We start from the raw sequence: 27,500 nt of genomic DNA on the forward strand, positions 1-27,500 counted from the left end.
ACTACTTACTACTACTACTACTACTACTATTACTGCTACTAGCTGCTACTACTACTACTACTACTACTACTACTACTACTACTACTACTACTACTACTACTAGTACTTCTACTACTATCATTATTCCTAGGGGGAGAAGAAGGAGAAAAGTATGAAGTAGATTAAAGGAGGGAAAGATAGGATAATGAGGAGGTGGAGGATGAGGAGGAGGAGGAGAAGAAAAAGAAGAATGAAGGAGGGAGGAGGAAGAGGAGGAGTGAGATAAACAGGTTATCTTCATCTCATCCATTCCCTCGTTATGGGGTAAAATTTGCATGATTTGCTCCAATCTTCTCCTTATCGGATAGTTAGTGTTTTTAGACAATAAATTGACATGACCAACAAGCCAAACACGGTCATTATACTGTAAAGTTATGCGGTGGACGGAGTGCCGTTGGCCGCGGCGCAGCCCGGCACACTTAGTGACATGAGGCGGCGGGGAAAGGCGCGGGGAGGGCGTGCCTACCGCCAAGGAGGAGGCTGTTGTCGCGTAGCTGCGGCGGCGCTGACATGGGCGTCCGGATGGCGGTGGAAGGCAGGCGCGGGTAGCTGGGCGAGCTGTCCTCCCACATGCTGTGCAGGTGTGTCCTCACGTTCTTCGGAGACGTGAGGGTCCAGTCTGGGAAGCGCCTGTGGTGGTGGGGGAAGGCAAAGGGTGAGCCACCAGACGGGGCGGGCCGCGGCACCTGCACGCTGGAGAGGACCGGGCCCCACTGGCCGCCACGGGTCCCCTCCTTAGATCATTTAAGATGCTACTTTCAGGAGCAGAAATGTGTACCTGCGAATCAAATCGTGTGCCGCCCTCACACAACTGTCTGTTGCTATTGGCTTCTACTTATGACGAAGTACATAGTGTTGGTTTTACCACTAAAATTTCTTTGCCCCTAGGAAGGCTTTGCTCGGTGAGGGCGGTTAAGAGTACAGCAATTGTTTAGGAAGAATTTTTCTACTTATCTTTTTTCAATGCTTCCATATCATTAATATTTAATAAACAGACCAAGGGCAAGGCCGATCAAGGGTATAAATATGTATAGTTTTTGCCTTCCACTAAGCAAACAAAAAAGATAAAAGTATCAGTATTGGATTTTGAAGGTGACCCTGACTCTCCTTTAAAAGTTTCCTTACAAATGATAAAGGAAACAGACACATTCAATGTGCCCATTGCTACTGGCGATGAGGGCACACTGATAAAGGCATCTGTGACTTGTGCGGTGAGGTTAAACTGCAGGGAAGGAGAAGAGTGTTACTACAATGGTGGCAATAAGGTCACAAGATACACGAAGGCTCATGCAGCAACGGAAAGGTACTGAGAACATGACATAACATCACTCAGCAAATACTAGGAAGATGGAAATGAAAGAAAAAAAAATAACCGTAATTACTCGTTGCTACGAAGATGGGCATGAAAAACGCGAGAGTTCACAGAGTAGCAGGAAGAGGGAAGAAGAGAAGAGAGCAGTTAGAGGGCTTATAACATGAAGGTCGCTTGGGGAGAGGCGCACACTCACTCATTTGCATTGAATCGTGTCTGTGGTGGCAAAGAAGGACGCCGGTGGGACCTACGTTTTTTTTGTGGGTAATTGTGAATGTTGTATTAATCTGACTGCCGCTATTTGAACTTGTATGAGAGAGAGAGAGAGAGAGAGAGAGAGAGAGAGAGAGAGAGAGAGAGAGAGAGAGAGAGAGAGAGAGAGAGAGAGAGAGAGAGAGAGAGAGTGCAAGTGACGTACATTGTGAGAGACTGGTGGGGAAGTAACCTTGGAGGGCGTGACGTCAGAGTGTCTGGGTTGGAGTCTGGTGAGCGTCATGCAGACAGTTGCATCCCTGTCTCCCCTTCCTCCGTCCCTCCTTACCTCCCTGCCCTCGCTCACCTCCCTCACCTCCTCCCTCCTCCATGCCTGCCTCACCTCTCTACCCCTGTGTCTGTCTCTCTCCTGTCTGTCTGTCTGTCTATCTGTCCTTTTAGTTTCTCTCTCTCTCTCTCTCTCTCTCTCTCTCTCTCTCTCTCTCTCTCTCTCTCTCTCTCTCTCTCTCTCTCTCTCTCTCTCTCTCTTCCCCCAGCCTCCCTTACTCGTTGACATCCCCATTAATTCCCTTCCCCCTCCCCCCTCCATTGCCTCCTCTCCTCCTTTTGTCTCCCTTCTGTCTCTGTCTGTTTGTTTGTTTGTTTGTCTGTCTGTCTGACTGACTTCCCGTTCGTCTGTGACTGGAGTTGTCTTGTTGTCTTTCTAAGGTTCTCTCTCTCTCTCTCTCTCTCTCTCTCTCTCTCTCTCTCTCTCTCTCTCTCTCTCTCTCTCTCTCTCTCTCTCTCTCTCTCTTCACGGTCTCCCTCTCTTACTATTTCCCTCACCTTCACCCTCACCGTCTCTCTTCCTTCACTATCAGATGACACAGCATCTCTCCTTAACTTTCCTTGTGTCCCTATGAGGTGTGAGTGTGTGTGTGTGTGTGTGTGTGTGTGTGTGTGTTTATGATGTACAGCTGCTGGCAACACAACGACCTGACTTGACTGCTTTAACAACTGTCTGACTGACTGACTGACTGACTTGCTAAACTTATTCGCTTTCTTCTGGCTGAGTGATTAAACTGACTGACCTATTAACCGAATAACTGAACTGACTGACATCTTACTGATTGAGCTGACAGTCTTGGTCAGTGAATTAACTGACTAATCTGATTAATCTACTTACTGACTGAATGATCTGACCAACTTGTTGACTAAACTGCCGAAGGTATTAACTGATTAACTTCCTGACTCACTGAATTAACCGACCAACCAACTAAACCCACTTATAGCTGAAATGATCCAAGTAGCTGGACTGACTCAGTGAAGAGCGAGGTGCAACACATAAGTTACAGCGCACCGTAACAATTTCTTTGCCTTATGTACTTGAGTTCACTTGGCAGTCTGATGTACGAGTATGTTGTTGCTTTGACCCTGGGGGAGATGGACTTGGGAGCAGGGCGGAGGGAGAAGCAGAGGGGGAGAGGAGGAAAAAGACACAGGAAACAAGGGAGATGAAGAAAGCGGGGAAGAGGGGGGAGGAAGAGGAGGAGGAGGAGGCAGAGCGAGAAGATAAGCATAAGAAGAACCATTAAAAAGAAAGAAAGAAAGAAAGAAAGATAGATAGATAGAATGAAGAAGGATAAAGTAAAGAGGAAAAAAGAGCAGGTGGAAGAAGAAGAGGAAAAGGAGAAGAAGGAGAAAGAGGAAGAAGAGAAGGAGGAGAAGGAAAAGGAGGAGGAGGAGGAAAAGAAGGAGGAGGAGGAGGAGGAGGAGGAGGAACAGAAGGAGGAGGAGTAGGAGGAGGAGGAGGAGGAGGAGGAAGAAGAACAAGAAGGATAAAGATTAGATGATTCGTAGTAAAGAAAGGTAGAAAGAAGAAAGGGAAAACATGAATAATAATAAGAATGAGAAGAAGAAAAAGACAACGACGACGACGACGACGAAGAAGAAGAAGAAGAAGAAGAAGAAGAAGAAGAAGAAGAGAAAAAAGAGAAGATGAAAAGAAGAAGAGAATAAAAAGAGAAGATGAAAAGAAGAAGAAGAAGAAGAAGAAGAAGAAGAAGAAGAAGAAGAAGAAGAAGATAAAAAAAGAGAAGATGAAAAGAAGAAGAGAAAAAGAGAAGATGAAAAGAAGAAGAAGAAGAAGAAGAAGAAGAAGAAGAAGAAGAAGAAGAAGAAGAAGAAGAAGAAGAAGAAGAAGAAGAAGAAGAAGAAGAAGAAGAAGAAGAAGAAGAAGAAGAAGAGAAGAAGAAGAGAAAAGAGAAGAAGAAGAAGAAGAAGAAGAAGAAGAAGAAGAAGAAGAAGAAGAAGAAGAAGAAGAACAACAACAACAACAACAACAACAACAACAACAACAACAACAACAACAACAACAACAACAAGGCGATGAGGAAGGGGAGGAGGCGGAGAAGGAAGAGGAGGAGGAGGAGGAGAAGGAGGAGGAGGAGGAGGAGGAGGAGGAGGAGGAGGAGGAGGAACAGAAGGCAGAATAAGAGTGATGATAACCAGAAGAACCATAAGAAAAACAGAATGGAGGAGGAAAAATGATGAAAAATGGAAGGAGGAGGAAGAGGAGGAGGAGGAGGAGGAGGGAAGAGAAGGTAAAGGAAAAGGACTAGCTGAAGCAGACACAAGACGCACCAGAAGAACAAACACAAGTACAAATAACAGAAGGTGAAGGAGAAAAAGAAGGAAACATTTTCGTATGCTCTTGTACCTTTGTGGGGTTGCGAAGTTATAGTTAATCCCGTCTGGAGACCAACCCGAGCAGCCCACCAGGCACGCCCACGCCACCACCGCCCACCACCACGCCCACATTGTGCTCCCGGGCCGCCGCTGGGGGAGGGGGAGGGAGGGTCACGTTGCTGCACCTGATGTGACTCTGAAATGAGAGAGTGAATAGCGTGACGCGGTATTATTTCTTGGTCTTGAGAGAGAGAGAGAGAGAGAGAGAGAGAGAGAGAGAGAGAGAGAGAGAGAGAGAGAGAGAGAGAGAGAGAGAGAGAGAGAGAGCTTGTGAGAGCGTGGTAAAGATGGTAATAGAATGGTTAAGAGGGAGCACTAATAGACACGAATACTGTGTCATCACACCATTACTGTGACGCCGAAACATCACCACCCTGGCGCTCTCACACACACACACACACACACACACACACACACACACACACACACACACACACACACACACACACAGGGTGGAAAGGTTAAGCTGGCGAGCAAGATGAGGGACTTTAAAGGAAATTGAAAGCCTCTCTCGTCTCTTTTGGTCCCCTCCGCGCTCCTCCCTGCAATGGGTTGTCGTGTACCGGGGTGTTTGGGCAGCACATGTCTGGGTGCACGCCAGCCCACTGTCTCGCCGATGCCCAAGTGAGCCTCTGTTGCGGCTGGAGGCACGGGGTGATGTCAGGGCTGGAGCGGATTAAAGCCTGAGCGTCGGCTGGGTCGGCCGGCTGACAGGTGAGGCAGCCAGGTGAAGGACAGGTAATGACAGTGTTTATTCCTTGACCGCCGTGTTGCAGCAATCAGCCCTGCCAGCGACCAATCAATTATTGTGTCATTATGCAGAACACTTCCCCGCGCCTCACACTCCGTCCAAGGCAGCAGGTGCAGGCAGGGCGAGGGGCCGCCTCCGGGAGCACCGCGCAGGCACTACCCGCGACCACTCGCACCAAAGACGCCCTTACTGTCTGCTGAAGAAGACAAACAAGGTGGTGCGGACGAATTAAATGCTGCAGCGCCATAAGTGGTGGCGACGTGTTTCCAATGCGTGGTCCGTCGTCCTCCGCGCGGCGCCTTGACTTTGGCAGGCCTTGTGTTGTGTTGCCTGAGACCCCGCCGTTCCCCACCTCCACGCACGCCTCCACACTTATCCAAATTTCGTGCTGTCCTTACTTCTGTCTTGGTCTGAATGTTACATTTAAGGCGGCGGGCTCGCGCTGTGTCGTTCTCGTTGTGCGGGTGTTAATGTTGTGAAAGGCGTACATATGTACGCGGAGAAAAGTCCTTCAAGCGTAGCAAATATCTCGGCAAAGTAATTTGACCAGATAGGATGTCTTGTTCTTACATAAAGGCGTTACAAAAATGAGCGAGGCGAGGAGTGAACACGTCACTATGATGATGCTGTGTATACGTACTCATCTAACTTCATTAATTTCTCATCAAAATCTTGTTGGCCTCCCCTCCTCTCACGTCAGCCGCTGTCGCTCATAACATGTTGTGCCCGGAAATTGGAAATCTCCATTAATGTGCTTTCTTCCATCTCGCGATCTGAACTTATCCGATGACAGTTGTCGGAGGCTTGAAATGCGACTTGTAAGTGTTTTTGTATCTCTGTGTGGAGATGGGACGAGCAGGCGAGCTCCTTGTCAGCCCGCGGCCAACCTCCTTTTGCATGTTCAGATATCCTTAAAACCATGCAAACCTTTCCTGCTGCGCAACAACAGACACCTCCACTGGTTGCATGGAGTCCAGGAAACAAGTGATATAATTTTTTTTTTTTTTTTTTGAGAGTAGAAGAAGATACTATCAAACTTTACTCATCATTATTGGCTGAAATTTCTGTTCCAAGTGGCGCTGGGAGCCCCACCTTGGGGCGTGAGGAAACAGACCAGCGCCTCACCCGATCCTAGCCTTGATGAGGAGCGACTTTTTTGACTTCTTAGAGTCCCTTATTGGGCCCTTCAGGGAATTTCTCGCACCTGGCCGGGAAGATTTGATGCAGACAGAGCACAGTGACAGCATCTCGCCAGCACCACACCCCTGCAGGCCATGAATAAAGGAGGTGATAGTTCTGTTTTTTTCTCCGGTGACGTGTGTTGTGCCTTGTCATCTGTGTTCTGAGATAACTGATAGAACAAATTCGGGAATCGAGTTTGATGTTTTCCCCGTGTGACAATTGGTTTTAGTTTTTTTTTCTTTTTTCTTATTTTCATTTATTTTCATTTATTTTATTTTTTTTTAAGCCGTGCTTGTCTGAGTTGGTCAACTCGGGAATCACCTGTGTCTGGTTCCTCACACCTGCTCCACTTTTTGGAGTGACGAAATATTTTAGGTAATAATACTCTCCCCGCCGCCACCTGCTATCATCATGGAGCGTTCAGAACGCCCTCGCCTCGCTGTGTCTCGTCTGGCTGGCCTGCTTAGCTTGTTTTCCTCAGTGAATAAGGCGGCTGCTCGAGGCCCTGTTATTCCAATGATATATTTAATTCGTGCGGCCATTTGGTGCATTTAGAGCACGTAAGGTGATACTCCTCCCGTGTTTATCCAAGACTTAAGCAGTTGTTGTCCATTGTTTCTGTGCGTCTCGACCTTGCAATGAGGTGGTGTTTGTGCTGCCGGGAGCCGTGCCGCCCTCCGTACCGACGGCAGGCGCGCGCGCGCGTGCACTTTTGTGTGTATGTGTGTGTGTGTGTGTGTGTGTGTGTGTGTGTGTGTGTGTGTGTGTGCATCGGCTGGTTCGTGTTGCATACTGTGTAATTGTTGCCATTGCAGCATCAGACATGTCCTGCAGGATTTACAAGAACACTCGTCTCTTCAGGTGAAAGTGAATCAGTACAAACATGAATCAGTGCACACCTGGTCCGCCCCGCCCCGCCTCGCCCTACCCGGCCTTTCCTTGTTCCCGCCTCATCCCGCCCTGGCTGCGCCTCGCCCTCAACGCGCCTCATCCTGGACACCCCCTCCCCTCCCGCACCGCCCGCCGGCACACAGCCTGCGGGGCCGCCACGACAACCTCCGCCAATACACGCGCTGGTGATTACTCTCCCGTCGGAGGAAGTCCTCGCCCTCTTTGATGGCAGAAACTAATTAATGAAGTTTTCCAGACAGTAAAAATTGTGGAGAAACGTGACTGCGAATAAGGTGACACAGGCGGAGGCGGGGGCGGCAGCGGGGACGGGCGGCGTTAGCGGGGCGGATGGAGATGGCGGCGGGTCGCTGGGTGAGTAATGATGATGCGGGCCCGGCGACCTGACGCGGGGGAGAGGGGAGTGAAGGGCGCCACCTGAAGGAGAGAGAGTCATCTGGCCAAGTGTTCCCGGTACTGCGTGACGCCTACAGTACTGGCGCGACCCTCACGACTCGGCGAGATGCACAGTACTAGGAGTCTCTCTCTCTCTCTCTCTCTCTCTCTCTCTCTCTCTCTCTCTCTCTCTCTCTCTCTCTCTCTCTCCCGCAATCGATAGTTCCAAATCCCCATGTCAACGCCACGGATTTAAACTGCTGATAGACTCCACGTTTCCCTGAAGGACATCTTGAGAGAAACAGGAGTAGGGCGAGGAGGTGTAGGGTGATGCAGGAGAGAGGGAGGGACGGAAGGGAGGGAGGAAAGAAATGGAGTGGAGATAAGAGGGGAGAAAAGAGGAGGTGCCCACGCATTATGTCTCTTCCTAGAACGCCGTGTGAGGGAATAATAAGTGCGACAAGGAATGATAATAAGCCTGATTAATTATGAGTTATTTGGCTTCCTGTAGATGTATGCATGTAAACACTTGATTAGCAAAGGAGATGAAAGAGGTGTTTGTGTGTACCTTCTTCTTCTTCTTCTTCTTCTTCTTCTTCTTCTTCTTCTCTTTCTTTCTTTTTCTTTCTTTATCCCTGATTCTCTTTCTTTCTTTCTCCTCCTCCTCCTCCTCCTCCTCCTCCTCCTCCTCCTCCTCCTCCTCCTTCTTCATTTCATCATAGATTGAAAAGGAAAAAGCTTGAGAGTCTGGATCAGTGTTTGGTTTTCAGTTCATCTTTGTGTCCTTTTTGTTATTTGTATGTTTGGTTGATTATCTATTTATTTATTTATTTATATATTTATTTATTTTTTACTATTTTTTTATTTATCTGGTTAGTTAGTCGGTTAGGTTAGATTAGGTTAGTGAGTTAGGCAGTTATCTTTTTATTTATTCATATATTTATTTATTTAATTAGTTATTCAGTTAACTAATCAGTCATGTAGTTAGCTGGTTAGGTAGTTAGCAGTCTTTTGTGTGTCTTACGTGTGTTGTAGGTCTTATATTCTCTCTCTCTCTCTCTCTCTCTCTCTCTCTCTCTCTCTCTCTCTCTCTCTCTCTCTCTCTCTCTCTCTCTCTCTCTCTCTCTCTCTCTCTCTCAGACATCATCTCCTTTCCTTCGTTAATGACTCTAACATTGCACCTCCTTTCCGGTGTGTGTGTGTGTGTGTGTGTGTGTGTGTGTGTGTGTGTGTGTGTGTGTGTGTGTGTGTGTGTGTGTGTGTGTGTGTGTGTGTGTGTGTGTGTGTGTGTGTGTGTGTGTGTGTGTGTGTGTGTGTGTGTGTGTGTGTGTGTGTGTGTGTGTGTGTGTGTGTGTGTGTGTGTGTGTGTGTGTGTGTGTGTGTGTGTGAGTGCGTGTGTTGCGAGGTGACGTATTGTGTTCTCTCGTGTTGTTTTCTTGGGATGATCCTAATTCTCAAGGACCTAAAATATTATCACTTGTTATTCCCATCTATGTATGTATGTATGTATGTATGTATGTATGCATGTGTGTGTGTGTGTGTGTGTGTGTGTGTGTGTGTGTGTGTGTATGCAAGCAGGCACCCATTTGATAGATAAGAGGACGGAGAATGTTAATGTATCATGTGTGTGTGTGTGTGTGTGTGTGTGTGTGTGTGTGTAGAAAATTATTGCTATTATTTTTCTCTTTTTTTTTTACATGATACATATATATATATATATATATATATATATAATATATATATATATATATATATATATATATATATATATATATATATATATATATATATATATATATATATATATATATATATATATATATATATATATATATATATATATATATAAAAACTAACCATACCTCATAAGACACGCAGAAAGTTACAGTATAAACGGCGAAGTATTCCACACGAAGAGAAACGAGGACAAAAATAAGATTGCGGATGTTGCCCCTAGCAGTAGTGACTGCGTGAGTGCTGGTGACTCTTGCCTTGATTACGTGGCTCGAATGCTTCATGATGATAGCGAGTTTTTAGGGAAGTATTTAGAGTATTTGCATGTATACATACATACACAAAGGCAGGCTGGAAAACATAAAAAAGAGTCTAACAATAATGGAGACTGAAAGAAACATACTGACAGACAAGCACGAAATAGATAAAAACAGACAGACAAATAGACAGACAGACCAGCATCCAAAGATAAAAATAAAAATAAACAGACAGACAGACAGACAGAAAGACATACAGATAGACAAGCAAGCTTACGAACAAATAGAAAGAGGCAAACAGACAGACAAGAAAAGACAGACAAACAGACAGACAAAAGGACAAACAAATAGACAGACGCACAAGCAAACATACATACATAAATAAACAGACAGACAAAGAGACAAACAGGTAGACAGATAGATAGACAGAGAGACAGAAAGGCAAACAAACAAACATACAAACACAACATTATAGACAAACACCAACCGACTGACAGACACGCAGATAAACAGACAGATAGGCAGACAGACATATATAGGAGGGACATAGACAGAAAAAAAGATACAGAAATAAGCTGAAATAGAAATAAGAAACACAAGTAGATACCAGAGCACTGAAAAATATGCAAATACAGAGCTGGACACTGACAGAGATAAACAGATACCAAACACAGAGGCACACAGACAGATGGACAGACAAATGAAAACAAAAACATATATAGAGCCACAGAAAAACACCGTAACAAAAGAAGATAGAGAAACAAAGAGAAACAGATGGAGACAGATACGCAGACATATGATATAACACATAATGGAGGCAGCGGCGGCAACGTACGTACATCACCACAAATAAAGACAGACAAAAGAGACAGGCTTAACTTTCTCAGAAATAATTACGAAACTTATTGGATAGATGGGGAGAGAGAGAGAGAGAGAGAGAGAGAGAGAGAGAGAGAGAGAGAGAGAGAGAGAGAGAGAGAGAGAGAGAGAGAGAGAGAGAGAGAGGGGGGATAGGAGGGGGGGACGGAAGCTGACGTCACAAACTGTAGGAAAAAAAAAGGTAAAAAAAAATTATATCCGTCTGAGCAACCTCCTCTTACGTAACCTTTTTTATTTATTGTTTTGCCAGAAAAGGAGGCTGGTCGAAGGTTACAGAGTACATGTATAAAAAAAGATTACCACTTCCTAAAAGTTTTTGTGGAAAGAACTTGAGAGAGTTGATAAATCCAATCTTGATTCTTGTCTTGTTTAAATATTTTAGTTCGTGGGAAGAGAAAAAAGAGAAGCAGGCAGGGAGTTAAAGCTTTCACCAGCGAAGACGATGCAATAGAGGAGAGGAAGTTGGAACTCAGTGCTACAAGTCACTGAAGAATAGATTTCTCAGGATTTTTAAAACTTTCTATTGATTAATGAGTTTTAGCAAATTGCAGATCAGATTTGGCACGATTTCTGAAGGATGTATCAAAGGCGTGAGCTTAAGAAGACGCATTTGTAGCCTCGAAGTCGTCTCTGTAACGTGGACAAGGCAAGAGCAGACTGAGCTGAACCAGTCATAACCAGCTTTAGGATCAGAGAAGATACATGAACTGCACACCTCCACGCCAGAGTTATTACTTCCGTCATACGTTTAGCGCAAAGAAATGGTTATTACAACACCACCAGGTGCTGCCACATAGTGGTGGCAACAGGAATGCGAGGCGGAGGGGCATGAAGAGCAACACAGCACCACTCTGCATACAGGAACTACCACGTGTAGGTCTACTGCCTTTGTATAGTTTCCTGTATATTTCTGTTTTCTTATGTTCTACTTTCTAGTATACAGGGAATATAGATCAGTATTCAGAAACGTTCTGCTCTCTTACCACGACTGTTTTGAAAAGCCACAAGGATGATTAGCCGGGTTCTCACGAGTGTTATTAATCTATTACTAGAATCATAAAAATCATCCTTTAAAACCAGTATCACTTCAACTAGAACTTTTCGGAAGTAGTCAAGGTGCGGCGCAGAAGTGTTTCAGAATATGGTCCATAGGGCGACACGGGAACACAGCCACGCCAGCACAGACCTCATAGATTAAGGTTGTGCTGCTGTGAGGCTTGGGAGTATTCTACAACACCACTCAGCCACGCCTTGCCATCCCTTGTCTTTCCTGCCCCTTTAAAGGTCCGGTGCTGTGTTACTCTAAAGACCCGGTGGAGTTTCAGAAACTGAGAAATGTGCTGCACAACGCTTTCTCTCTCTCTCTCTCTCTCTCTCTCTCTCTCTCTCTCTCTCTCTCTCTCTCTCTCTCTCTCTCTCTCTCTCTCTCTCTCTCTCTCTCTCACACACACACACACACACACACACACACACACACACACACACTTTTAACCCTTGCTTTGTCTCCACCTGCAAAAATAAAAGATAAATAAAGAAATAAAAATAAATAAATAAATAAATAAATAAAATAAAATAAAATATAAATGTAAATAAAAATTCCACACTAGAGATGAAAGAATTGTGTGGCGTGTCTTCGTGGCGGCCTCAGCATGTGAGAGAGTACGTCACTTCGATGATGGAATAAGGAATATAATGTTTTCGTGTTTTGCATCTTGCTTCGCCAACCTCTGACCGACCAGTAACCATCACCTCCCCTCCACCATACCACCCCACTTGGACTGGGTAAACATGTCACTCCCAGATGTGTGTGTGTGTGTGTCTGTGTGTGTGTGTGTGTGTGTGTGTGTGTGTGTGTGTGTGTGTGTGTGTGTGTGTGTGTGTGTGTGTGTGTGTGTGTGTGTGTGTGTGTGTGTGTGTGTGTGTGTGTGTGTGTGTGTATTGAGAGGAGCCCATCAAGAAGTATTCTGAAGAAATTTATTTCAGATTTACAGTTTTCAAGGGTTGTATTCTTGAATCCTTTGTTGTCTTATCAGAACTATTTTCAAAACCACTGAAAATGATGGTTGATTTTTCATGCTTGTTTTTCCTTGTTAACTGATCAATAAATCTCTTATTAAATGGTCACTAGAATAATGGAAACACTGAAAATACGCCATTGTTACCCATAGAACCTGGTAACGGTAGGCGAAATGAGACACTGAAACGTTTATGAACATGGACCTGAAGGTACATGAAATCCCCAGCATGTCTCCACTTTCTTACTGCATCGATACTTAGATTATCTTCATTTAAGCTCGCAAGACCGAATCTCATAACCAGCTTACCGCAGATTGCCTTCCATGTTTACCTCTACGCTTACTTCAGACACTCAATTACTTAGCCCACTTACCCTGAAACGCATTTATTAAGTCATCGATTCATTGGGCACCCATTCATCACGGTTCACTTTTACGTTTACTTCCACGTCCACTTCTGTATATTTCTGCGTTTCCCGAGACATTCATTCGTCAGGGTTTCCATTACTGCAGTGCCTTAGGTGTCGCTTCAAGATATCGATTAACCTGCAAAGCAAAAATAGTTCGGCTTAAGGAGTTTTCTGCTAAGAAATTCCCGTCTGCTCGTCACCCATTTTTCGAGGAAGGAAGCGAGGGAAGGGGACTCGATGCTCCTCGTGGGCTCTCCAGTGCAGTGTGTGGGGGCAGTTTTTTAACCCTTTCACTGCGACACGAAATAATTAGTAGCACCAGAAGCAATGGGTAAAGTCTTTATAAGCATCTACAAGAAAGTTAGCGATGAAAAAGAATACATTTTGCAATTCCTTCCCAGTTCAAAGATTGGATGTGGCTGAAGAACAAATAAAGATGTCTCAGAGTGATTGGTAATTAGGGAAAGATGCACCAAAGGGCAGGCAAAGGATTAAAGCGTTTCCGTGGTTTAGCAGTGACGGCTATTAGGGTTTTCATAGGTATTTGTCATATTAATGACAGTTTAACAAAGGAAGTTATTTTGGTTCTCGAAAGTATTGTCATGACCTAAATACTAGTTTTCATGATTCCAGACATACCTTAACGAAGATTCTGTATCATTAAGCACGAGAACCAGACTTATCCTTTCCGTTTGACGATACTCCTGATGAGAGAACAGAGCGTTTTGGAATACCTGCTGTAGCTTCATGAGGGTTTAAAATCACAATTTATTCTAGATAATGCACATGTAGAGATGAAGTATTCATAATCATTTCATTGTGACAAGGACCGTGATATTTTACATGAAGAAAATAACAACATTGATATTCTCTCTTCTCTTTTTTCTTTTTGTTCAGACACGTGAATTCCAATATCGTAAATGTGTTAGCTGAAACAATTACTCAGAAATAACATTGCATTTTTATGCTCTCTGCTCTGATATACTTGTTGAATTAGTAAACGAATTGTACACATTCATAATAAAGCAAAATATCAAACGCTTAGATTTGCACGTAAAAATATATTCTTCAAAATCCAACACGTATTGGTTGTTCACCTACATGAATTCATATATTTAAATTCAGCACAGAAGATGAACAGATAGTCTCTCTCTCTCTCTCTCTCTCTCTCTCTCTCTCTCTCTCTCTCTCTCTCTCTCTCTCTCTCTCTCTCTCTCTCTCTCTCTCTCTCTCTCTCTCTCTTAAGAAGAAAGAGAATGAGGAAAAGAAGAGGAAAGGGACCTAGGGATTTTTTTCCTTGTGTGTGTGTGTGTGTGTGTGTGTGTGTGTGTTCCACCTTTACGAAAGTGAACACACACACACACACACACACACACACACACACACACACACACACACAGAGACACACGGGAAGCGTAACCAAGGCAGCAGCATGGGAGGTTGCGTCGCTAAGGGAAGGAAGGCTGTGCAAACACGACAACCATGTGGGTAGAAATCAATAAGCAACAAGTGTGTGTTCCAGGGAGGGGAGAATGAGGTGGTGGTGGTGGTGGTGGTAGTGATGATGGTGGTGGTGGTGGTGGTGGGGATGAGAGAGAGAGAGAGAGAGAGAGGATGAGGGTGAGGGAACGTGGTGGCAGTGTGGCAAGGGGACCATGAAACGAAGAGAAGCACCGAAGCAAGGAAGAGGGAAATGATGTTGACCATTCTGTGTCGAGGGTTTGAAAAATATTGGAAGATTTGCTTAGATGACGAGGGGACAATTGCAGAGAGGGGCAGGGAGGGACGGAGAGGGTGTTATACGAAGCCTGGGGTTGAGAAATGAGGTGTGATTATGAGGTGAGATGTACATGGAGGGGTGACGTGGAAAGGGTATTACGTGAAAGCTGGGGTTGAGATGTGAGGTTTGTGAGGTCTGTGCTTGGAGGGGTGAAGTGGAGGGGTGTTATAAGAGACTTGGGGTTGAATGAAGTGTGTTAGAGGGGGTGAGGTATGGTTGGAGGGGCAACAGCATGTGAAAGGGTAGATATGAGACTGTGAAAATAGTGTGTGAGACGTGAAGGAATGAATGCTAATGGTGAAAAGCAAATTGAAAAAAAAGTAAGTAAATAAAGAAAAAGTTTCAGTGGTCCAGAGATCTTGGGTTCGAATCCTTTGCCACACACACACATTTTTTTTTTTTCAGTGTATACGGGAGACCTAGTAAAAGGAAAAATTACCAAACAAACAAACAAGCAAACAAACAAACAAACAAAAAGTACAAGACTCGAGAGAAAGGCCAATAGACAGCGTGGGTTTGCTTCCCCACACGCTGTATGCACTACGTAGGCGTCTTTCATGTCCAGTGCGAGGAGTTTTGGCTGACTGACATACATTCCTTTATATGCGTCGGTGTTTCGATGTGGGAAGATCTTGTGGGAGGAAAAGATCAGCGGTTCTGCCCTGGTGCTTTTGTGCTTGTGTGTGTGTGTGTGTGTGTGTGTGTGTGTAAAAAGTAATGAACGTTATGCCACGGACGGTAGTAAACATAGGGGATGGAAAAGTTATTATTATTATTATTATTATTATTATTATTATTATTATTATTATTATTATTATTATTATTATTATTATTATAAATATTGTTGTTGTTGTTGTTGTTGTTGTTGTTGTTGTTGTTGTTACTATTTTTTGTTGATGTTGTTGATGTTTTTGTTTTTGTTGTTGTCGTTGTTATAGGTGGCAGTATTGTTCTTGTTATTATTATTATTATTATTGTTATTATTGTTATTATTATTAGTAGTAATAGTAGTAGTAGTAGTAGTAGTAGTAGTAGTAGTAGTAGTAGTAGTAGTAATATCATCATCATTAGTGCAGTTGTTATTGTCACTGTTGTCATCACTAAGCTGTTGCCGTATAACACAAGCTTCCTGGCAGACAGCACAACAACACAGACGACCACAATACGCTCATCCAAACCCGAGTATCTGCCTTGCATCACCATCCACACCAGATCTAGTATGTTTCACTTTACTCCTTTCTCCCCTCTCTCTCTCTCTCTCTCTCTCTCTCTCTCTCTCTCTCTCTCTCTCTCTCACACACACACACACACACACACACACACCCCATACTCCACGTAACACAACACACACATGAGTCAGTGCAAGGAAACAAAGGAGGAGGCTAAGGCGCACGACAGAGCTTTCAGGCGAAGACAGCAGCTGGGGAGTGGAGGAGAGACGAGATAAAAGCCGTAATGTGAAGACAGGAGTGGCGGTAGATGGAAGACGCAGGTGGCAGGTGAGAGGTGAAGCCAAGGAATGGGAGGATGGAGGTTTTCGAGGTCTCCATTTAGCAGCAGCATTCCCAGGTTACGCAGAGCACCCGCCTCTTGCATCATTAACACAATTACGGTTGAGGAGGGGTGAGGGGCCGCCCCACTCACAAAACCCGAGTGATTCTTGGAACACCTAGCCGAGGAGGCACAGGGAGGCTGGAGAGCTGGGAGAATAGGGATTAGTGGAAGAGAGAGGAGAGGAAAGACAAGAGAAAGCACAGGAAGAGCACCATGCTGTGAGCCGTATTGAAGCAGGGAGCATGGGTAAGATCGAGGCAGAAGAACTAGGAGTAATATAAGAGAGGAACAGGTGATGGAGAAGCAGAGGAACAAGAGTAATGTATAAGGATTATAGAAGCAGGAGAACATGCGTAATGCAAGAGCAAGAGAAAATGGGTCATAGCAGCAAGGAAACAATAAAGAAAAAAAAAATAGAAGAAAAGGGTTACAGAAACAAGGAAATAAAAAAAATAAATGAAAAAAACAAAATAAATTAAATAAATAAAAAATAAATAAAAATTGGAGGATAGGGGAACAAGGTGATACAGAAACAGGAAATCAGATAGCACAGATGAGTGATACGAAAATAGGGAAGCGAAGTAATACAAAAGCAGGGGTGGACATGTAATAAAGAAGCAGATGAAAAAAAAGCTTACGCAGACAATCAGTAGTAACAAAATGAGTCATAAAGAAGCAAAAGAAAATGTGTAAGTAGGGCGAAGCGACACAAAGTAAAGTTATAAACGATTAAGAAAAAAAAAAAAAAAGCTGCACAACTTGACGGAATATATGAATGCGCAGGAAGTCAAGTAAAATGAAACCCCAAAGAAAGTTGCGTTTGAAAGTTAAGGTGCATAGTATAAGATTGCAGAACACAAAGGAGCACAAAGGAAAAAAAAACAGCAGCATACCTATTGGTCCTTATGCTGCTATTTGCGAGAAGCTACATTATCATACTCACCTAAAGTAAGATATGTAAGAAAGGAAAGGTAACAGAGAGAGAGAGAGAGAGAGAGAGAGAGAGAGAGAGAGAGAGAGAGAGAGAGAGAGAGAGAGAGAGAGAGAGAGAGAGAGAGAGAGAGAGAGAGAGAGAGAGACTAAAAATTCCAGATGGACGTATATAATAGCATTAAGAATATGGACAGCGAAAGCATAAGAAATTTTAATTAAAGAGGGAGAAAGACGAAGAGAGAAAATGGAGCAAAAGAAAGAAACTAATTAGAGAGTGAAGGAAGGAAGGAGGGAGGAAGGGAGGGAGGGAGGGAGGGAGGGGAAAGTGGAAGTAAAGAAAAAAAGAAGAAAAGGAAAAAATAACGTTGGGTAACAAGAAGGAACTTTTTGGTTGAAGAACGTTTTGAATGCTCTCTTTCACCATACCTCTTGAATTAAACACACACACACACACACACACACACACACACACACACACACACACAAACACACACACACACACACACACACACACACACACACAAGAGTAAGACACTATTGTGAAACTTTTCCTTTGCTTTGTTCATTTATTTTTATAAATTCATAATATATCAGAATGTATGTTCATGTGTGTGTGTGTGTGTGTGTGTGTGTGTGTGTATGTGTGTGTGTGTGTGTGTTCATACTTATTTGTCTTCCTGTCCTTCAATCTGTCTTTCACTATTCCCCATCAAGGAACCACTACCACCATTACCATCACCACCACTACTACCACCACCACCACCACCACCCTCCCCAACTACCCTCCGTCGGTCCCATCCTCATGCTCGCCGTGGCCTCCTCGCCTCAGTCACGCCACTTTAAGTCCTGCATGTCGCGCTACCACCTGGGGGCCGGCGGCAGTCACGGTGGCCATGGTTACTGTGGCTCTAATACATAGCACCGCCACCGTGACCCGAAAATCCAAGCCCAAGCTCATCACCAGCAGCTGTCAAAGGCCCCTGGTGTCCTGTACTCACGTGCACAACCGCCGTGGCCCGTGTGGTGGCGGCGCGGACCGAGAGTGAAGGTACCCAGTGGCTGTGAAGGGGGCTGGAGGAATAGCACGCAGCAGATCACTCCTGTAAGGCACCTCGCTTTCTGTTGTGTCCCGGGATGCTGGGCGGAGGAAGGGGCGGACGGCCTGCGCGAGTCCCCCTTCTCACTTCTACGCAGATCTCCGTTTTCTCTGCGGCGTCTGGGAACAAGTGGAGGGTGGGAGAGGTATTCCAGGGATCGAGGCTCAGCGCTCTGGGGGTTTCATTGGACGAAGAATCAATTTTCGATCTTATCTCCTGTGTGAGCTGCCCCGTGAGAGGAAGGGAGAGGCGGGAAGCGCGAGGCTTCCTGGAATAACGTGCTAGTCTTGTTAGCATGTCCTCGCTGTGCCCAGGGCGAGGACGACGAAAAGGAGGAGGAGAGGGAAGAGGAGGAGGAGGAAGAGAGGAGGAGGATCCGGGATAACTACAGGAGGTCATCGGGGAGCCCTTTGTGTGTGTGTGTGTGTGTGTGTGTGTGTGTGTGTGTGTGTGTGTGGCAAGCGTGGGTAGAAGTGAAGAATAGAAAGATGGAAAATACATATATAGAAACGTTAAGATGAATGCCCCTGGTGGAGGAGGAGGAAGAGGAGGAGGAGGAGGAGGAGGAGGAAGAGGAGGAGGAGTGAAGGCCCCTGAGAAGAAGAAGCACTAAACACAGAATCACTTTTAAAGATAAGATGAGTTCCAGAAGCTCCTAAATTATGGCAATGTGAACGAGGCTCTTCGTTTACGTATTTATTTATGTATTTATTTATTTATTCACTCACTCATTTGTTTATACATTAGCTATTTATTTTGCCTCCTTATCTCCTTAATTTATCTGCGTCAGGCCTTTGTGTGGGTGAGGCTATCGGTGGGCACCATCTGAGCGGCCGCATGTTGTGTTTACTGAGGTGCCTTGTTTGGGACCCGCACGCCGCACCTCTTTACGGGGCTGTGACAGTGTGAGGTGCAGCCTGAAGGGTAGGCGCGGAGGGCTGCTTCAGTCACCGGCCATCTTATGCTTCGTGTATGCCTTTATTTATTGTGGCTTTTTTTATTTTTTTATTTATTTTATACAGTGATGTAAGTTTGTTAGGATTCTTCTTCTTCTTCTTCTTCTTCTTCTTCTTCTTCTTCTTCTTCTTCTTCTTCTTCTTCTTCTTCTTCTTCTTCTTCTTCCTCTTCTTCTTCCTCTTTTGTGTTGTTAGTATCTTTCTCCTTTGTATTTTCTTTATTTTTTTTTATTTATCCATTTTTTTATAGTCTCGTTGTTTGGTGTTGTTTATGATATTTCTTATATGCTTTGTCTATTGTTATATAATTTTTTTATCTCAGTTTCTTTTGTCTTTTGGGATTATTAGTATCATTCATTTCCATTTTTGTTCATATTTATTTATCAATATTTTAGAGTTTGTAAAAAAAGGTTGTGCATTGTTGTTATCTTTCTATTTATTTATTTCGTTTATTTTCATTTGTCCGTCCATTTCACTTTGTTTCTTTTGTGGCCCATTATCATCTTTAATTTCTACTTTGTTTAATTCTATCCCTCCATTTGTTTCACATAGTTTTGTTTCTAAAGTATTAGTAGATACCATTTTTTTTTTCGTTAATTTTGTTGTTATTCTTTGGGTTGCCTGTTTGTTCAGGTTATTTGTTTGTTTGTTTATGTTTGGTTGGAAGTGTTAATGGCGGTGCTTGCAGTGTTAAAATTATCAGTGTTATATCAGAAAAAAGAACTGTAAAACTTGATTGGATATATGAATGTGTATGAGCGAGTCGAGTAAATGAACCAGGGAAGAAAAAAGTATGAAGATTAATGTGCATAGATTATACAGCGATGAAGAGAGAGATAAACTTAGCCATTGATTTTTTCCCATGAGTGTTAATACTAATATATTGATTAATCTGCAGCTCGTAATGGCATAAAAGTGTACAGCGTCTCACCTCTGACTCGTTTAATTGACTTACCTGACTTGTGTGAGTGCTGAACAGACTTGCCTGTTCGACTCGCAGATACGAGCTTTGCGGTGACTCACACATCTGACTCATGAGACTTCACAAGTGTTGCGTTGACTCATGTACCAGACTTGCATGTGTAGTGTTACATCCAGCTGTGTTTCCCCATTAGGACGCATCCCTCTTATCTCACTCTCTCCGAAGCAAGAAGAGCTTTAGATTCCGGGAACAGGAGGGGGAATAAAACCACAGCGCCCAGCCATACTATAGGATGTAATTGTACAGCATCGTTAATACCATCATATAAAGTTTCCGACCCTGCCGGATAAAATTTCTAAATAATTTCGTCTATGATTTGATTAATACAACGGAGAGACGAAGAGGAAACCAAAAACTGAAGCCCGTGTGACGAAGCGAACTGCGTCGTAGGGCTTGACTGGATGTGGGCAGCGACGAGTAGGGAGGGCGGGAGGGAAGGAGGGAGGGAGTCAGGGAGAGAAGATAGGAAATCTCTGTCAACAAAACATTGCATTGTACTTGAGGAAGGAGTTGCGTGTTTGATTACTGGTGCGTCGTGGCTGCGAGCGGCGGGCGAGGCAGGGCTTGGGTGGTGCGCTGCGGGGGCCAGGTGAGGTGGGTCTTGTGAATTGTGCCAAGCGGGATGACTCGAGCGAGGGACCCTGCAGGCGGTGGCGGCTCAAATATTAGCGCCGCAATGTTTTCATATCGTTTTGGTCAAGGGTGGAGGGAAGGCGTCCAGGTGCTCAGAACAATGCATGAACCTAACTTTATTCACTCTTTATTATCATCATGAATGAGAAAACGAGTGGGTGCAGGGCAGCTGGAGGTGCACGGATGCCCACCCCGGCCACCCTCTGTTTAGGAGAACTAGGAAGTAAAGATAATACGGCACTGAACAACACGATGCAGGCGTTCTCGTAGACCTTCTTGGTGTTTACGAGTTTACATCATTGGAACGAGGAATGTGGGGGCGATCCTTATCCCCTAAAGAAGACGTTTCCTGCAGCTGCGGTGGCGGGCTGTGCCACGCCGCGCCACGCACCGCCACCACCATGGGCGCTCTGTAGCTGAGACAGCACTGCTCATGGTGTGCTTCAGGATGACGGAGGCAACACTTGTGATTTGCACGAGCTGCTATCTCCCATCGTCTGATGTACAGTATGCATGTGTGTACAGCGTGGGCACCATGAGATAGCCTCCTGCATGGGCGGCGGGCAGGAGACACGCTATATCAGGACAGGTCATGAATCCCTCCTGAGCCTTGCTTCCATTTATGTGATCCAACGTCCCCGGTGCAGCAGCGCAACGCGTCACGGCGGGGAGCAGCGTCACCTGCCTCTCCCTGCGCCTCACCCGGCCTCTTTACTTCACTGTGCTGGAGTAGTTAGGTATGGTTTAACTCAATGGTAGATGAAGTCTTGCCTTGGGTAGCCTGACGCGGCAGCTTGTGGGGGCGTGGTGAGGTGTGAGTCAGTGGCGGAGACCTCAGGAGTCTCGTGCTGACCTCTCGGCCCGCCTCGTGCTGGAGTGTTGCAGGATATACTAGTGTAAATTTGGCACTTCGTAACAGGAGGGCGTCACTCCACAAGGTGTCTCGTGCCCGATGACGTTGCTTACAAACACTAAGAATGTTTTCTCTCCCTAAACGCCGCCATGCTTGTGTTCCACAGGCTCACTCGTACACACAGAGCTACTCGAGACGGCATCTCACGTGCTGCGACCGTCGGGAAGGAGGTGGTGGAGGCGCGGCGGGAGATCATGAAGTAGTCTTTGGCATTAGTAAACGTTTGAGATGCACACACACGCGAGTAACATTGTCTTACCGAGAACACTAAAATTACAGTAAGAAAGAATATCTGGACTAAAGTAATGCTGAACAGTATTATCACTTTGTATTATGCTAGTGCATTATGGGGAATGGTGCTGAGACTCGCGGGTCCCAGTTCATGTTTACCAGCCCGCCAGCACTGCACGCTTGGTGGCCCCCGCCAGACAACGCAGCAGGAGGGCGGCAGACTGCCCTCTGTTACATTAATGCTCTGACACACACACACACACACACACACACACACACACACACACACACACACACACACACACACACACACACACCACCACCACCACCACCACTGGGTACAGGCTGGCCATAGCACTGGTAGCATTAGGTAGAGCACGAGACTGGTGGAGAGGGATGCGGGAGTTACAGGTGCGTGTCCCTGGCGGGGTGGTTCATTCCCCCGTTCTGCCCCTCGTCCCTGTCCTCGTCATCGTCGTCGTCGTCGTCGTTGTCGTCGTCGCCGTCGTAGTCCTCCTCGGGGTGCCGCTTGCTTGACTCGACGATACGGAAACACTCCAGGAACTCGTTAAAGTCGATGTATCCGTCCTTGTTGATGTCGATGCAGCGAGCCAGGTCCGTGATCTCCTTCTTGGGGATGGGTACGTCGATGTGGCGACTCAGCAGCTCACACGTCTCGCTGAACTCCTCCATGCTGATGTATCCTGCGGGGGGAGGGGCGAGGCAGGGGCAGGAAGGAGGGAGGGAAGGAAGGAGGAACGGAGGGAGAGGAGGAAGGGAAAGGACGTGTTACTTCTCATGGGTTGTAATAGTGAAAACCTGTTGTGTCTACTCTCTCTCTCTCTCTCTCTCTCTCTCTCTCTCTCTCTCTCTCTCTCTCTCTCTCTCTCTCTCTCTCTCTCTCAACAGTAGGCAGTAAGTACTTTCACTTTCACTCCGCAAGGTCATACACACACACACACACACACACACACACACACACACACACACACACACACACACACACACACACACACACACACACACTGCCCACCTGAATTGTCCTTGTCGATGAGCCTGAAGATAGTCTCCAGGCTGCTCTTGTGTCTGTACAACGCCTCCACCAGCGTCGGTCCACCCTGTCGGACACACCACGCACATTATTCACCAGAAAGCAACGCCACGTAAAGACACACACACACACACACACACACACACACACACACACACACACACACACACACACACACACACACACACACACACACACACACACACACACACACATACAAGATGCAATGCTACCTCCTAATATAAATAGCTTTTGTGCCTCGACACGTAATACATTCAGTCCTGCATTGGTGTATACGTAACTAAATGCCTCGCTGTTAAATGATCGCTTTGTTCTCCCATTAGGACTGTTTTTCAAAGGCCACACAGATGATTGGTCCGGTACTCACGATGTGTCTGTACTTATTAATGGTGTAGAGTCTTTCCTAAACCACTAGAATCATTAAAAATATCCTTGGTAGCTCAAATAACTTCCACTTGAAATTCTCCAGAAAAAAAAAAGTCGAGATAAGACGACGAAACGTTTGAAAATACGGACCATAATCAAAATACAGAGCCATGTGTTGAAAATATAAATGCAGTAATACCAACACGCCATACACACCTCCGCCCGTTGAGTCACTTGAGGTGCATGCAAAAGGTAGTGTCACCTGACGGGACGACCGCCACCTGTCGCGTCTGTGCGTCTGTTTGTGGTCCGTTTTCCCTCCGAGGTTCAAAATTTAGGGTCGACTCGTGCAGGTTGATGAGTGGGATGAGCTGGCGTGTTTGTCATAGGGATTGGGAACTTGTAGGGTGCTTTTCGTGTTGTTGTTGTTGTTGGTGGTGGTGGTGTTATTGGTGGTGGTGGTGGTTTCTTTACTTCTCTCTGTTTGTTTCCTGCTTTCTTTCCTCTGCACCAAACATTTACTAACTTCGCTAACTTATCACCTTGATTAACTTGACCTTTCCCTTTTTCGCTCTGGCTCTCCTCGTGCGTCAGTCTGTCTTCCTGTCCGTCTGCTAATCTCTCTCTCTCTCTCTCTCTCTCTCTCTCTCTCTCTCTCTCTCTCTCTCTCTCTCTCTCTCTCTATCCGTTTCTTCCGCCTTCCTCCTTTCAAACTAAGCTCCTTGCAAGGTTTTTTTTTTTTTCCCCACCGTTAATCTTTTCCTACTTCCTCGTTTGTTTATTATTCATTACTCCTTCTCCCTGTCTCCTTTCCTTGCTTTTCCTTCTTCTTGTCGCTGTTTTCTATTTTACACATCTCTGACGCTTTCCTCTATAGAAGCTCCTCTCCTTCCTTGCTTATCCCTTCTCTTCCCTCACACTTTGGCTTATTTTAAAACGCATGCTCTCTTTCCTCTCACAGCAATTGTTAATCTATATTCTCACTCTCCCAGCAGCTTCTTATACTATTCTTTCCCTTCCTTAAATTGTCCTTCATACCTTGGTCTCCCTCTCTCCCTCCTTTCTTACCTCTCTCCCCCCCCCTCCCTCCCTTGTCCTGTTGTCTCTACTCACATAGGAATTCTAATAATTCATATTGCCACCTTCCTAGATGTTTCTTAAATTTTCCTTTCCTTTCCTTCTCTTGTCCTTCGCACCTCGATCTCTCTCCCTCCCTCTCTTTTTACCTTCTTCCTCCCTCGCCTTGTTGTCTTTTCTCTTACAGCAATTCTATTAATCCATATTCCAACTTGTTTCTTACACTATCCCTTCCCTTCCTTCTCTTGTCCTTCGCACCTCGGTCCCCCTCCTTCCCTCCCTCCCTGCTGACCTCTCGTCCCCGCCACTCACCTTCACTGCCAGGTCGTTCTTAAACAGGTCGTCGCTGAAGGAGCTGCGGTAGTTGACCTCGCCAGTGGTGGGGTGGAGGGTGACCAGCTTGTCTTTGAGCACTCGCCAGGGTAGGTTGAGGTGGCACTCTTTCTCCATCACGTCCACCCAGTCGGCCACGCTCAGATACCCTGCTCACACACACACACACACACACACACGGGAGATAAAAAAAAATGTGATGTACAGTCTATTAGCTTCCAATGATGTGGAATGTTCTGTTATGGTGTTCGTGATGGAATGGAGTGGAGTGGTGTTGAATGAATTATATAATGGACTGGAGTGAAAAGGTATGGTTGCTCTATTCACGAGTCTCATTCATTCATTCATTCATGTTCCAGGAGCATAAGGATTGTTGTTGTGTTTCGTTAATATAATCAATTAAAGGAGAGAAAAAAAAAAAAAGGAAGCCAGAGAAAAGATACATGATATAAAGACTTACAGGATATTCAGAGAATACAATGGTTATAGTACTCTCTCTCTCTCTCTCTCTCTCTCTCTCTCTCTCTCTCTCTCTCTCAGTAATAGTAATTATAATAATTGATAATAATAATAATAATAATAATAATAATGATGATAATGATAATAATAACAATAATAATAATAACAATAATAATAATAGCAAACAGAAGTCGGGAACATTCTCCCTGTCCGTAACATAAGGTCACGAGGAGGAGGAGGAGGAGGAGGAGGAGGAGAATCAACATGAAGAGAAGTAGGCGTAGGAGTAGGAGAAGGATAAGGAGTAGGAGGAGGGGGGAGGAGGAGGAAGAGAAGGAGAAGGATGAAGAAGCGAAGAAGGAGTAGGAGGAGGACGAGAAGGAATAGACGAAGGAGGAGGAGGAGGAGGAAGAGAAGAAGAAGAAGAAAAGAAGGAAACGTAAAGAAAGAAGAAAGAAGAACAAGCGAAGGCAGAAGAACAACAATACTCTAAGGAATAGGAAGAAAACCAGTAGTAGTAGTAGTAGTAGTAGGAGGAGGAGGAGGAGGAGGAGCAGGAGGAGCAGGAGGGATGGGCCACTGACCTGTCTTCTCTTTGTCCTGCGTCTCAAAGGCCTCAAGGAGCTTGGTTCTGGAGGCGAGGATCTGGCCGCGGAGGTCCCTGAAGGCAGACGTCTCCATGCGACCCACGCGCTCCCGGATGGTGAGTTTCCTTGTCCTGGCGCGGGAGGGGCAGGGGGAGGAGGAGGAGGGATTAGAGAGAGGGAATCAGCAGCAGGGGAGGTGTGGTAGGAGGAGGGGAAGAGTGAATGAGGCAGAGGGTAAAGGCGAAGAGGGAGGGCGGAGGAGGGAAGTTTGGAAGAGGAGGAGGAGGTGGTGGTGGTGGTGGTGGTGGAGGAGGAGGAGGAGGAAAGGCCACGTAAGAACACCAAATGGAATGGAGGAAAGGCGTAAAGATGAGACAGAGAGGATCTTTTGTGAAGGATTGGTTGCCATGTGTGTGTGTGTGTGTGTGTGTGTGTGTGTGTGTGTGTGTGTGTGTGTGTGTGTGTGTGTGTGTGTGTGTGTGTGTGTGTGTGTGTGTGTGTGTGTGTGTGTGTGTGTGTGTGTGTGTGTGTGTGTGTGTGTGTGTGTGTGTGTTATGTAAGAAAGGCTCTGGACTAAAGGAACAAAAACGTTGAAAAAAGCCTTACTGAAGGTGCCAGATCTTAAAAAGTTGTCAAAAGGGTTATTCAAAATTATAACCTTGAACCTTTTCTCTTGAAAGAGTTAGAGCCATAGGCAGGGGGAAATACATAAATAGGCAGGGAATTTTGGAGTTTACTAGTGAAAGGGATGGCAGATTGAAAATACTGGTTAACACTTGTATTAGGGAGGTGAAGAGAATAGGGGTGAGAGAAGGTAGAAAGCCTTGTGCAGCGGGGCCATGTGAGGAGGGGGAGGCATGAAGTTAGTAAGATCAGAGAAGCAGTTGACGTGAAGGTAGCGATAGAAGGTACCAAGAGATGTTACTTTACGGCGAAGAGAGAAATAAAGCTGAAGACAGTCAGTGTATGTGTATGTGTGTGTGTGTGAGAGAGAGAGAGCGACCCACCTGAGGTCAGCGGTGTACTGCACGAAGTGGGGCGTCAAGTTGGGGCCCTGCAGCTTCACGTAGGCGCCTCGGTTGCTGCCAGACTCGTAGTAGTTCGAGGCGGAGAAGATGGTGAGACACTGCAGAAGGAAGAGAGAACGAGGAGAAGGAAGAGGATGAGGAGGAGGATGAGGATGAGGAGGGGGGAGGAGGAGGAGAAGGAGGAGGAGGAGGAGGATGAGGATGAGGAGGAGGAAGAGGAGGAAGGAGACGAAGAGGGGCATTGTTAGTGTTCATGCTATATTTACTTATTGTAGTTATTAATTTTTTCGTATTTATTTAGTAGTAGTATTAGTATTAGTAGTAGTAGTATAGTGGTAGTAGCAGTAGTAGCAGTAGTAGTAGTAGTAGTAGTAGTAGTAGTAGTAGTAGAAGAAGAAGAAGAAGAGCACCAAAAGTAACAGTACCAGCAATAACACTAAATACTGTACTAACCACTCCCTCTTACCACCATTAATACTAGTACAAACTTCGTCCAATAATACGCCGATCTTTTTTTTTTTGCCCTTCTTTTATTTCTTCTCTCAGTGTCTTGCATTAACACTCCCATGACTTCAGCCTAATATTCTTCAGCCTATTAGTTCTCCCAGTCCTTGCCCTGAGATCTTTCCAAATCAAGCTAATATTTATGAACGCTCTCTTCACTTGCCGGAAGAAGGAAAGGCGCTGCGTGGGAAA

At 45.3% G+C, this 27,500-nt stretch overlaps 2 protein-coding genes across 2 annotated transcripts in view; both read right to left on the bottom strand.

Annotated features, from left to right (window-relative positions):
* Nucleotides 1–18,156, bottom strand: part of LOC135101650 (uncharacterized) — a 28,139-nt gene extending 9,983 nt beyond the window's left edge. The window contains exons 1-3 of the mRNA XM_064005941.1: nt 18,069–18,156; nt 4,263–4,381; nt 506–669 (exon numbers count right to left, since the gene is read on the bottom strand). Coding sequence (XP_063862011.1) covers nt 506–669; nt 4,263–4,363 — 265 coding nt within the window. The 5' untranslated portion in view covers nt 4,364–4,381; nt 18,069–18,156. The remainder of the gene's footprint in view (nt 1–505; nt 670–4,262; nt 4,382–18,068) is intronic.
* A 2,164-nt stretch (nt 18,157–20,320) lies between these two features.
* Nucleotides 20,321–27,500, bottom strand: part of LOC135101647 (serine/threonine-protein phosphatase with EF-hands 2-like) — a 161,705-nt gene continuing 154,525 nt past the window's right edge. Inside the window, 5 exon segments of the mRNA XM_064005929.1 lie at nt 20,321–22,586; nt 22,916–23,000; nt 24,710–24,879; nt 25,774–25,907; nt 26,784–26,902. Of these exon segments, the coding sequence (XP_063861999.1) occupies nt 22,288–22,586; nt 22,916–23,000; nt 24,710–24,879; nt 25,774–25,907; nt 26,784–26,902 (807 nt within the window). The 3' untranslated portion in view covers nt 20,321–22,287.

This window comes from Scylla paramamosain, chromosome 6 (genome assembly GCF_035594125.1).
Source record: "Scylla paramamosain isolate STU-SP2022 chromosome 6, ASM3559412v1, whole genome shotgun sequence".
Classification (NCBI taxonomy): Eukaryota; Metazoa; Arthropoda; class Malacostraca; order Decapoda; family Portunidae; genus Scylla; species Scylla paramamosain.